Genomic DNA, 13,750 nt, shown 5'->3' with positions numbered 1-13,750 from the left:
CTTGTTGTTACGTGCAAAGCTATAGACGCGCCGTCAGCAAATTCGGTCGAAGCGGTGTTTTGGCCGGATGAGTGGTTACCTGTGTTAACGTATATTATTTATACACTCGTAAACATTTTTGCGGTTGCCCATCAAAGGATAGCTTTTGCGTACAGCGTACGAACAATTGATTTTTTTGTTTTCTAAGTGGTCATTGTTGTATTTAGGTAGAGATTTTCTTATGAAACTCTTAAACCATAGTAATTTTAGTGGGTTCATAAGAAATAGAACAGATAATATTATGCGAAGTGATAAGTAACGCCTTCTGTTCCGGATAACACTAATTAAAGGTCCTTAAAATTTTACCTTTGTACTTATTTTACATACATACCTACGGTGACCATATTAACGGACGTAAAATAAAGGACATTTTTCCCAATGATTTTAGAATACGAACATACAACTTGTATGATGGTGATTTAGATCAAATATTTGCCAGTTAATTATATTATTAAATTGTACAAGTTCCTCTTCTCGAAAGGCTCTGTAACCGGATTTTAACCGATTCCGAAAAATGAAACCAAATCCTTATCAAGGACTTCGCCATCCTTTGCTGCCACAATGCGTTTATCATAATTGAGCGGAGGTTTATTGTTATTTTTCAGTGGATCTGAAAGCTTAGCGTGCAACACGATCCTGGGCACAACTTTCCCTGTGCTTTTGTCAACAATAAATTTGACTCAAAGTATTTTAATTTTTCTGGGAAAATGTCTAAATATTAGTAAAAAATTTTTTCAATTACATAAATTTCCGCTTATCAGTATTATCAAGGATTCGTGACCCTTAAGTGGGGTGTAAAGCAAACTGACGAAGGTTTTTATTCTGTTTTATTATGGACATTTTTATTTTTTCATATTCTATGTTTAAAAATTTACCTCTGCAAAATCCAAAGCTAATTTAAAGGACAGTTTAAGAAATAAGGGACAAATGGCGTCCGTTATTTTGACAAAAATTATAAAGGACAGGGGGTTAAAATAAAGGATGGATGGTCACCGTATACATACCAGACAATACCTACTCCTATAGTAGTGGAAAAAGTGCCTTAAAATGTAACAGGCGGCTCTGGTTATTTCACCGTACACAAAACAAGTTTGACCAATGAGAGCAAAGCTAGAGACAAATGAGAGCAACCGACCATATGACAGCCTGCATAAAAACAGGTAACAGTGTTCAAAAATGTGTTCTACTGCGTTGAAATTTTAATACGAGTTTGTGTTTTTCAACTTGCATCATTACGATTTATTTTAACAATGTCGACGGAGTGTGAAGCAAGTGCGAACGCTGTAAAAAGAAAATCGAAGAGTTTCAACTCTGAATGGAGTTTAAAATACTTATGTCAGCAGAGTGGAGGAGATTCGCAGTGCTTAATTTGCAAAAACATTTTCTTTGTAAAGCTTTTAATATAAAAAGACATTATGAACAATTTCATAAAGATTACGATAAGTACGTTGGCGATGGAAGAAAGGAATTATACAAACAGTTTACTTCTGCAGACAACTTAGTTTCCAAGGTTTTTAGCTGATTTTGAAATTAAAAAAAGTTGTATTACATTATTTGTACTTAAGGACATAGTTGTCGATAGCATCGGCGCAATTCGCGTTGGGTACGCTATTAATCGCAAAATCATTGTGGGCAACCATTCCTTTTCTGACGGAGAGTCTATAAAAGCCTGCATTTTGGAAGCGTTGGTACGCTATCAAAAGAGGAGGTTCATAAATACCAGGAAATATGCTTGTCGCGTCGAACCATCGTACGAAGAGTTCAATGTATGGCCAAGGATTGCGAAATACAATTGAAACATCGAATATGCAACTTTATATCATTTTTATTAGCTTTGGATGAGAGCAGAGATGTAACGGATACTTCGCAGCTGGCAATATTTATTCGTGGAGTAGTTAATGACTTTAATATAACAGAAGAACTGTTCGACTTGCTACCCATGAAAGAAACTACCACTACTCACAAATTCGTTGGCTGAGTCGTGGAGATACACTAAAACGATTTTTTGAATTGCGGCCGTCAATATCAGATTTTCTAATACATTCTGAGAATTGCAAACAATTGGTGAAATGAAAACTGAATATTTTATTATTTACTTCAGGAATCGAAAAATAAACCTTTTGATATACTGCATAATCCGGATTGGATAGCAGACTAAGCATTTTTAACGGATATCCCCGAGCATCTTAACATCTTGAATTTGACGTTGCAAGGCAAGAATAATCTAATATATGATATGAATGATGCAATAAAGAGCTTTAAGCAGAAGCTTGAATTATGGTGTGAGCAGCTCGCCGTGTACAACTTCAGTTTTTTCCCACGGCTAGAGAAAACAGCCCAAAGCCAAAATTTGAATATCGAAAAATTTTGTGGATATCCAGAAATTATTGACAGAGTTTAATGATCGATTTGTTGTACTGGATTCACTACAAGAAAAGTTTGATATATTTTTAGCTCCCTTGAGAGCAAACGTTCACACTGCTGCGAGAGAACTGCAGTTGGAGTTGATAGATTTGCAGACTTCCACACCGCTGAAACATGAGTTTTTAGAATCTGCTGATATAATAACATTTTATAAAAATTTATATACGCATAAATATCCTGCTTTACGAAGGTTCACGACAAAAATAATATCTATGTTCGGAAGTACATACACTCAGAAAAAAGTCAGCCAAATATATTTCTACCAACACATGATTTGGTAACTATAACCAAATAATGTGACTATAACTAAATCATGTGTTGAGAAAAACATATTTAGTTGACGTAACTAAACTCTTTTCTCAGTGTATACTTGTGAAGAATTTTTTTCTAAAATTAATTTAAATAAGTCGAATTTAAGAAACAGAATGTCAGATATAAATGTTACATCTATGATGCGAATCGCCACAGCAAATACTATAGAGCCAAATATAGACTATATTATCCTTGAAAAAGAAAATAAAGATAACAACGAAGATTGCTAAATAATTGCTTTCATTTTAGTTTAAGCTAATTTATATTTGAATACATTTTTAAAATTATGGGAACATTAGTTAAATGTAAAAACAATGAAGATTCAAACAGTTTACCAAATTGTTTGATTCTTATTCACTGTGTATGTATATATATGTACATCAGTGGTCGGCATTTAATACAGTGGCTGAACTGCCTTTATGATTTCAAATGCTTTTGCTAAAATGCAATGCCTCTTGTGTCACTTCTCCATTAAAGGAGAGCGGGAATATAATATCAAAAAAAAATAGCCATTCCTTCAATAAAAATCGAAAACGATAATATATATATGCTTAAATAAATATATATGTACATACATACAAAAATTATTTTGTAACGTAATATTACGTTCAAATTGGCCCCATGTAACTTGTTAAATGAAAAAGAGCTTTTTGGAAACACAATCGTCCACATTGAACATTTGGAGTTAACCTTGACGGTTTTTGATTACCAACTCGAAAAAAAATATTCAAAATCAAGTTTTTGTGTTTCAATTTGTTTTGTGCGAATGTCTGCTTCATGATATTAACGCATACGGATTACTTAGAGACTTCAAAATGTTTAGTTTGTATGCACTATTTATCTCTGCGTACGATGAGACCTCATGGAAAATAACTAATTACCGCCTTGGCCTCTTTTTTGGCGGGCAGACATGCATACAATTTGGATATTTTTTGATAATTTTCAATTTTTAATAATTGTCAGAATATAAGTTTTTTGAACGTTGGCGTGTCAAATGAAAGCTTTTGGGTCTTTCTGATTGGTCGGAGCAGAAAGCTTTCTGATACAACTCTGCGCTGAACTGGTTTTCAAACGAGTTAAATGATTTAACTGGTTCAATTTTCCAACAACAAATGCATGTGATTTAACTTGTTTATGAACATGTCTTGTTCATTCAACTGGTTCAAGCCCATTGAACATGTTTAGCTCGTCAATTTGAACGTAGTATAAAAGAAAAATTACTTTTTTCGAGGAAAATTTGTTATTCTTAAAAGCGTACCTACATACGTTACATTTACGATTCACCCCACCGTATCTCAAATTGCTCTGCGCTCACCAACACAATCTTACTTTCAGTTTAGTAATGAGAGTCGGAGTACAATCTGTTTTATTACGCTCTTCCCCCTTCATGCTGGCTCTTGATGCCCCCCTCATCAGGCTCCTAAATGAGCCAAGCCGGTTCCTCAGTGCAAAAGGCTCCTGGGAGCCAATTTGCCCATCTCTGCAGTAGGCAATTACTACTGTTTTACATAAGTGGGAAGACTTTTATATTCCTTCTACCACTGACGACAATGCATATATCGTCGTTTAAAGTACAAAACCGCGTATAGTCATTCTGCAAAACCGCGTAACTGACATTGGCTGCCAAAAATTGGATTTGCTCACACAAGCTCTCGGCTCAATCCTTATCCATTCGTCCTGAAATATACTAGCCAGAAATGCGATTGATTTATAAAAAAGATAACCATTTTGAAATATGAGTGTTTTTACGCTCTAGAAAAAAAAATTCTACAACTTCACATACGCGGTTTTGCATTTTGTTGATACGCGGTTTTGCACTTTAAACGACGATATGTATACGTGCAATTATAGCGTAATTCCTTAGAAAAGCGTACGTATTTACGAAATATCTGGTATTCAGGGAAATCCCAACTAAACCACACAACTCCGCACTTAGCGAAATGCAGTTTGAAGAAAAATTCACTACCTGCTTCAACTCTAAAATGAACGAAATCATGTGCTCTATTTCCGTAAATATTTCTAAAGCATACTAATTATTAGTGGAAAATAAACAAAAGGTACGTAGAAAGCTGCTGCAATATTGTATCTACATACATACTTCAGGCTAAAAGGCTCACAAGTAAATTGTTGTCGTCTTTCCAAGGTCGTAGTAAAACCAACGCTTAGCTATTATTTGATTATTGCTGCAAAATGTTTGCTGATTCTGCGCTACTGTAAATAACTATGCACTTATATAAGTACATGCATATGGATACACGCATATATACATATATAGAAGTCGTTTTCTGTATTCTTAAATTTATTTGATATAATGAAAATGTCGAATTACAAATCGAAGATGTTGCACGAAAAAGGATTAGAAAAATATATACCAGGAAATGTATGCAACAAGCAAAGGTATGTTTAATTAATTATTTCTTCAAAGTTTATAGAGTTGCCATCTTAGCGAGACGAATAATGTAGTAGCCCTTAACCCTACATCACTCCTCTTCCTAAAACAGCAAAAGGTAATTGCTGCAAAGTCCCAGTATCGACTTCTTCCCTCGGAAAATAGGCCGGCTTGAGCCTATCAATCGAAACAGTAACCTGCTTTGTTCCAATCAGAATGGTGTACGTCTTCGGAAACCTGTTGACCACTAAATATGGACCGTCATACGGCGGGTTTGTGAATGGTATCGTCCCGCAAAAACACATGGCTACAGAAGCGAAGATCCTTAGGGACGAAAACAGCAGACCTTCCATGTTGTGATGTTTGCGTTGGCCTTAATCGTTCAAAATGTTGTTTGATGTTCTGTAAGAAACTGTGCTCATCTGCTGGTGTTTCCTTTGGGCTTTCGAAGAATTCGCTGGGGAGTCGTATAGGCTGTCCATAAAGCATCTCGGCTATGGAAACCCCAAGGTCCTCTTTGACAGCTGAACGTAGCCCTAGAAGGACGATTGGCAAAATGTCCACCCAATTAACGCCGGCCGTGTGACACCTCAACGCAGCTTTTAACACCCGATGCCATCTCTCTAATATGCCATTTGACTGTGGGTGATAGCTTGTAGTGTGGATGTGCTTGGCACCCAATAACTTTGCCAGCTCGCGGAAAAGGCTGCTTTCAAATTGTCTGCCCTGATCCGTAGTGATGAACTTGGGTACTCCGAATCTACTGATCCACCCGTTGAGTAGCTCCCTCGCAACCGTTTCAGCCATCATGTCGGTGAGTGGGAAAACTTCAATCCACCTCGAGAACCTATCAACACAGGTCAGGCAGTACGTATAGCCTCATGACACAGGGAACGGCCCAACAATGTCTACATTGACATGTTCGAAACGCCTACTCGGCACTGCAAAGGTCTCCAATGCACCCTTCGTATGTCGTGCAATTTTGCATCGCTGACATGCAGGACAACTGCGGACGCGTGCTCGTACGTCTGCACTTACCCCCTTCCATACGAAACTACTTGTTATTAGCCTGGTCGTTGCTCTTGCTCCTGGGTGCGCGAGGCCGTGCGTGGCGTCGAAAACCACTTGGCGAAGAGTTTTTGGAACGTATGGTCTTATCTTCCCGGTCGAATCGTCGCAGAAGATTTCGATTCCTGTGCCTGAATGTTTGTATTTGACCAAATGTAAAGAAGTTTGACCATCATTGAGTAATTTTCTCAATTCCTCGCTCGCTTCTTGCTCGTCATGGAGTAGCTTTAAGTCTAATGGTGAAGGAGCTGCAAATGTCTCGATTCTCGACAGCATGTCCGCTACAAGGTTGTTTGCTCCGCTGATGTGTCGTATGTCCGTAGAAAACTGACTGATAAAATTCAATTGTCTTGTCTGTCGTGGGGATAACTTTTCCCAACTCTGCTCGAATGCTTGAATCAGCGGCTTGTGATCCGTGAAGATGATAAATTGAGTCCCTTCCAAAAAATATCGGAAGTGCCGAATTGCCCTGTGTATCGCCAGCAGCTCGCGGTCGTACGTACTGTACCTTCTTTCGGTTTCCGTGAACTTTTGGGAAAAAAAAACCCAGCGGTTTCCACTGGCCATCAGTTAACTGTTGAAGTGCGGCGCCCATTGCAACGTCGGAAGCGTCTGTCGACAACGCGATGGTGGCTCCCCTTACCGGGAATGTAATTAACGCCTCTTTTGCGAGTTGTGTTTTGAGCTCTTCAAAAGCTTGTTCAGAGGCGGGTGACCACTCTAACTTCGTCCTGTCACGTTTTCTGCACGGACCCATCATCTTTTGGAACTGCGCTTCGACAGTTGCAGCATGTGGTAGAAATCGCCGATAAAAATTTACTGCGCCGAGAAACCGTCTGAGCTCGTGCACCTCCGTTGGCTTCTTCAAGTCGAGAATCCCCTGAACCTTGCGTGGTAAGGGTGCTATGCCTCTCCGCGATACCAAATGGCCCAAGAATTCTACCGTCATGTATTTGAACTCAAAGAGTCCAAACGGTGTCAAAATCGCGGTCTTCGGGACGTCCTTTGGATGCACCGGGATTTGGTGATATGCTTTTTTACAGTCAATGACAAAAATCGTTCTGCCGTGTAAATCTCCAAAAAAAATCTTGCATATGGCGTATAGGGTACTTATCCGGAATGGTTGTCGCGTTAAGCTTGCGGTAGTCCCCACATGGGCGCCAAGATCCGTTGGCTTTCTGCACCATGTGCAACGGGCTAGCCCACTGGCTTTTTGAGCGTTGACAAATACCTTTCTCCGACAGGTACTGAAACTCCTGTTTAGCTATTTTCAATTTCTCCGGTGAGAGTCGACGTACCTTCTGTACCACCGGGGCCCCTTTGGTTTCTATGAAATGATGAACGTTACATAGCGTACCTCCGGGCGTTTTATCCTCAGTGAGGTCTACAAAGCGCGATAAAAGTTCGTGAAAAATGTTTGAACATTTTAACGTAGTGATGTTTTGCGGAAGTTCTGTCATAAGGCAACCAATTTGTGAGTTAGTCGACCGATCGATAATCGCCTTATTTTTCATGTCCACGAGTATGTCAAATTGTTGGAGGAAATCCGGGCCAATAATCGGGTATGATACATCGGCGACGATGAAAAAATTTTCGGTCGAATCCCAAATCTAACGTTATACTCCTCCTCCCATAAGTATCGATCTGAGTATTGTTGGCGGCGACCAACTTGATCGAAGAAGGTTGCACCTGATCATTGCGACGTCTGGGTACGACGGAAACCTCGGCCCCAGTATCAATTAAAAATTTGAACGATGAAGCTTTGTCGTGTATGTAGAGACGGCTGGAAAACGGATTAGCCTCCGTTGTAGCCGCTTTGAACGGAGGGCTAACTAGTTTTCCGAACGTGTTTGCGTAAAACGGCAAGGTGACCTGCATCTAGTGGCTCGATCACCGAAGGTACGGTGGTACCAACATATATCATCTCTAGCCACTTGTTCAGAACCCCCTCGTACAGTTGTGGTCGGCCGTAAGCGAGGAGCGCTGTTTCGCTCCACTTGTCTCATGCGTTGGAATCTATTACGGTTGTTTTGCTCGAGTCTGTCCAGCCTGTATTCAAGGTCAGCAATAGTGGCAACCTCCACGTTGCTGTTGTTAGACGCGTTTACCGCATTCACTACGTTGGTAGTAGTTACCTCCATTATGCTGTCGGCTCTTTTCGCCAACACTTCTACATCCTCATCCAATGTCGTTAAGATTTGTTGCACCTGCAGAGGCAAACGCCGCAACCAAATTGACTTCAGTATACTCTTATCCAATCGATTATGTGCCAAATCTTTCATCTTTCGTAGTAACGTAGTCGGTTTCTTGTCATTTAATTCGCATGACTCAAAAAGTCGCTTAAGTCTTTTCTCTGTCGACTCACCAAATTCAGTTAGTAGTCTCTCCTTTAACGCTTCGTACTTGCCTGTAGTTGGGGGAGATGCAATAATATCGCTGGCGTGCATTAAGATCGCCGAATCAATTTCGGCGACAACAGTGTAATACTTAATATCGTCTGTCGCGATACCAGCGCGCAAATTGCGCTTCCACCTGAGCAAACCACAGACGTGGATCAGGTTTCCAAAACGGCGGCGGTTTAACAGCAAGGCGCCCCAAATGCAGCATGTTTTCTGCATCCATAAATCTGTCTTCTCCTTCGCTGACCATATTCATCGTCGGGGTCACCAGTTATAGAAGTCGTTTTCTATATTCTTAAATTTATTTGATATAATGAAAATGTCGAATTACAAATCGAAGATGTTGCACGAAAAAGGATTAGAAAAATATATACCAGGAAATGTATGCAACAAGCAAAGGTATGTTTAATTAATTATTTGTTCAAAGTTTATAGAGTTGCCATCTTAGCGAGACGAATAATGTAGTAGTCCTTAACCCTACACATACATATGTATGTGTGCATGGATATGAAATGCAGACCTTCGTTTTATTGAGTTTGCTTCTAAGTAATACATTCACCCATACAAACAATTTCTTATTCTATTTACGTGTGTATATTTTTGGTTTCTTATTAATATCCTTATAATGGCAAACCAAAACATTTAAAAGAAATAAAAAATGTATATGTATTGTTTTTTCTGCTTTTCTTTACTCTCAGTCTTCACCAGACGCCCACTTTTCTCATATAATAAATAAGCGCAATCATTATAATAAAATAACATGCAGATACATCATTGTACTGAAAAGTGTACGCTTGGAATATACTTTAACTACACGTATGCATGGTTGTAATTTATATGTACATACATATACATATATTACCACCATAATTCATATATTTGTGCATATTCCTACATTCCTTTCAACCGAAAACCATTTGCTTAAGAAATGCATACTAACATATACATATGTATGTATGCAGTATGCATAACAAAATGCATACCCAAAACAAACGCGAAAAATATCTCCCATACAACGTCGTTGAAAATTTTTCGCGATAAGTTTATCGCGATAAGCTGTGGTGAGTGATCGCGAATGGATTATTTGCATCGTTTTTCTCATTTACGAGAGGCCGAAATCGGCAATGCTCGGACTTCTCATATTCGAGTGAGAGGAAATTTCTTTCCTTTTTTCGATCGCGAATGAAAGCAGCGGACATTTTTTTGTCGATCGCATTCCGAATGTGAGAGATGATAAGTTTGTTTACATTTTTCACTCGCGATAAAGAATGCAAAAATTGATTTGGAATATTATCGATCGCGATAAATCTCATAAATGAATGAAAACGAATAATCATAAATGAGAATTTCCGAACCCTGGTTGTGACTGAATTGAATATTGACGTTTCAACTGCTTTAGAAGATAAATCTGATTAATATAAAAACAATGAGAAAAATGCTTGAAAGCTGCAATACTAAATCAAGTGAGAATGGTGTATGTATGTTAGAATAAATTTTTTTCGTGAAAAACGCGTTCACCACTAATCTTAAGCATACCAATTCAGTCGTGCTTTGAGGACGTTTCGGCAATGTTTTAGACTCAGGGGCATGGATTTCCAAATCACTGCGGAAGGTGGATAATGACAGTCCATTTTCATTTGGTGCACCGATACTAAAATAGTAATGAAGACCGTTTTTTTTTTTTTTAATTTTGATAAGAAGCACTTCGTATACCTTAGATCGGAGGAGAATCGTTTCTTGCCAGAGAACACAATTGAGCCATTGCGATTTTTTATGGAACCACCTTGCGACATAATATTCGATATATCCTCCTCGGCTGAGAAAAACATCTCTGAGGGGTTCTCCGAAGTGAGGGAAATCGTGCGCTGCACTTCACGGGTCAAGTTATCACTTCCATTGGTAAGAGATGTTTCAGTGGAGAGCTGCATCTGCAGAGGCAAATCGACAATTTCGAATTCAAGCGGATGTGAGAGCGGCGCAGAATGCGACATTTCATCGGGGATCTTAAGAAAAAACGACGCCAGTTATTTTTAACTAATAGAACTTTTTAATAAAATAACTCACCTCTAACTCATCTTCAGCGTCTGCTTCGCCGGTTAACCGCGAATCGGATTTACTAGTTTTGGGTGGTGAAACACGCAGCGTATTGTTCTGAGATTTTGACTTCGTTGCGTCTGAGCCGCGTCTCAACGCTACTTGCACCTGTGATTCGTTCGAGTCTTGACGTAACACTTTCTTCGAAGGACTATCCAAAAGTCGCGCGTAAGGTACCTCGATAGAAGTTTGTCTGATGTTTAAAGTAAAACAAACAATAATACATGTAACCGTAAATGCTTGTGCTATTCGATTCTACTAACCTGTTTGTAGTATATGAGTATCGTTTATTCCGTCTCTCCAGCGTATTCGGTGAACCTACATTCTCGCGAGATTTGCGTCCATTTACATCTGGTATTTCAATGGAATTACCAATTTTTAATTTTCCACCTGCGTCTTTAGTGCACAGTTCGGATTTCTTTAGGCTGCCATTTCGCTGCTCAACAGCTGGCCAATAATGCTTGCCTTTACCGTTGAAATCGGCGCTATCATGAAGCAAAACCGAATGTACGCTGTAAGGGGGAGTGTGAAACACCAGTTGGCCTTGATGTAATATGCTCTCACCAAAACCGTAGTCCTTGTTGTTACTGATAATACTGAGCAACGATTTTTTTTGTTCATGTTAAAAAGATTTTTACATAACTGATTTAACTATTTGACTCACTAATAGCGCGCTATGTTGTAGTTGTCCTGCACATCTTGAGGGGAGGGTTTGAAGAATTTTAAACCATTCCGATTGCTGCCGAAGAACGCGCAACCACCAATGCAACCACAACGTGAAATTTCGGCGCCATTTGACGGAGGCAGAGCGGCAGCCTGACCGCAATTGCTTACATTCCACAAAAACCACAAACGCTTGTACTTAGCATCATGATCGCGTAAAAAGCTGAGACAAAATGAATATGCATGTTTATTTAAATATGGCCATGAAGGGAGACTAAAAACATATGCACTGGCAATAGTATCATATTGCAATGATTTCAAATACATATGTATCTATTCTCATTGCAGTAGTGTACAGCGCGGCGACAATCAACTGTTACTCAGTTTCGTTTAACAAAAGGGTCCTTTATGGATTTGGAGAAGAAAGTATTTTTTGGTAATTTTCCACAGATTTTACTTTAATTTTATTAATTAGTTCAACAATTTTTATTGAGCGTGAGGCAGTTTTTAATGAAAAACTATTGTGGAAAAGCAACAATAATTTTGAAAAAATTATAGAAGTGATAGCTATTTCGGAAATCACCACATTTCCCCATCAGACTTCTTTCAGCTGAATTCGATTCAACGACCCCAGATGACTCAGCCAGTTGCCTACGCACCATGCTAAGTTCGCCTTGGGAATTCTTGTTGCTTCTTTCCACTTTTCCATTTTTGAAGCCAGCTATAATCAAGCGCAGCTCTTCCAGTGCTATTTAAACTTGATCATGTGGTTGTTGGTTTTTGCTAATAATTCTATTTTTAGAATGTTTAACTTTTAGGTGTACTCGTCCTTAGGTTATTTGTTTTTTTTTTTTGAATTGAATTATATTCAAAAAATTTTATTGGGCTTTATGCCGTTTTTAAAGAAAAACTATTATGGAAAAGCAACAATAATTTTGAAAAAAATGGAAGAAGTGATAGTTATTTCGAAAATCACCACATTTCCCCATCAGACTTCTTTCAGTGGGATTCAATCGAACGACCCCAGCTGACTCAGCCAGTTGCCTATGCACTGTGCTAAGTTCTTGGTGCTTTTTTTCCACTTTTTCATATGTGAAGCCAACTACAATCAAGCGCAGCTATTCCAGTACTGTTTAAACTTGATCATGTGGTTGTTGATTTTGTTGGTTTTTGCTAATAATTTTCTTTTAGAATGTTTAACTTTTAGGTGTATTTGCCCTTTGTTTTTTTTTTTTTTTTTGTGCCCTCATAACAATTGTATTCAACAATTTTTATTGAGGCCGTTTTTTTAATGAAAAACTTATTCTGGACAAGCAACAATAATTTGAAAAAATGGTAGAAGTGATAGCTATTTCGGAAATCACCACATTTCCTTATCAGACTTCTTTCAGTGGGATTCGATCCAAAGACCCCAGCTGAATATTATTGTTCTGAGGCCATAAATAACAAAAACAAATAACCTGAGGACGAGCACACCTAAAAGTTGGACATTCTAAAAATATAATTATAAACAAAATCCAACAACCACATTATCAAGTTTAAATAGCACTGGAATAGCTGCGCTTAATTGTAGTTGGCTTAACAAAAGAAATAGTGGAAAAAGCAACAAGAATTTACAAGGCGAACTTAGCACGGTGCGTTGGTAACTGGCTGAGTCAGCTGGGGTCGTTCGATTGGATCCCACTGAAAGAAGTCTGATGAGGAAATGTGGTGATTTCCGAAATAGCTGTCAAAATTATTGTTGCTTTTCTACAATAGTTTTTCATTAAATACGACCTAAAGCTCAATAAAAATTATTGAATATAATTGTCATAAGGCCATAAAATAACAAAAACAAATAACTTAAGGACGAGCACACCTAAAAGATAAACATTCTAAACATAGAATTATTAACAAAAACCTACAAAACCAACAACCACATGATCAAGTTTAAATAGCACTGGAATAGCTGCGCTTGATTATAGTTGGCTTCACAAATGAAAAAGGGGAAAAAAGCAACAAGAATTTGCAAGGCGAACTAAGCACGGTGCGTAGGCAACTGGCTGAGTCAGCTGGGGTCGTTGGATTGAATCCCACTGAAAGAAGTCTGATGACGAAATGTGGTGATTTCCGAAATAGCCATCAAAATTATTGTTGCTTTTCTTTAATAGTTTTTCATAAAAAACGGTCTCAAGCTCAATAAAATTGTGAATATAATTACACAGGCCTACAAAATTTAAAAAAAGTTCAGACCCTGGGACTAGCTTATACTTTTCTAAAGGTTTTTGTTGCGCTGAATCTGAATCCAGAATCAGTTTTGCTCGATTGGCTCAGGTTTTCGAGATATTTGAGCCTAAACATGCGAAAACCCCGACTTTTTGCT

General features: G+C 38.4%; 1 protein-coding gene across 7 annotated transcripts in view; it reads right to left on the bottom strand.

Moving 5' to 3' along the window:
• Window positions 1-13,750, bottom strand: part of LOC118749382 (transmembrane protein KIAA1109 homolog) — a 556,935-nt gene that overhangs the window by 398,436 nt on the left and 144,749 nt on the right. For all 7 annotated transcript variants that reach the window (XM_036484182.1, XM_036484183.1, XM_036484184.1 and 4 more), the window contains exons 5-9: window positions 11,390-11,611; window positions 10,989-11,321; window positions 10,696-10,918; window positions 10,345-10,634; window positions 10,168-10,282 (exon numbers count right to left, since the gene is read on the bottom strand). In XM_036484182.1, the coding sequence (XP_036340075.1) occupies window positions 10,168-10,282; window positions 10,345-10,634; window positions 10,696-10,918; window positions 10,989-11,321; window positions 11,390-11,611 (1,183 nt within the window). The remainder of the gene's footprint in view (window positions 1-10,167; window positions 10,283-10,344; window positions 10,635-10,695; window positions 10,919-10,988; window positions 11,322-11,389; window positions 11,612-13,750) is intronic.

This window comes from Rhagoletis pomonella, unplaced genomic scaffold (genome assembly GCF_013731165.1).
Source record: "Rhagoletis pomonella isolate Grant_MI unplaced genomic scaffold, Rhpom_1.0 Rhpom_scaffold_00015, whole genome shotgun sequence".
Lineage (NCBI taxonomy): Eukaryota > Metazoa > Arthropoda > Insecta > Diptera > Tephritidae > Rhagoletis > Rhagoletis pomonella.
The sequence above is the reverse complement of the archived record's forward strand: the minus strand, read 5'-3'. Positions and strand labels throughout refer to the sequence as shown.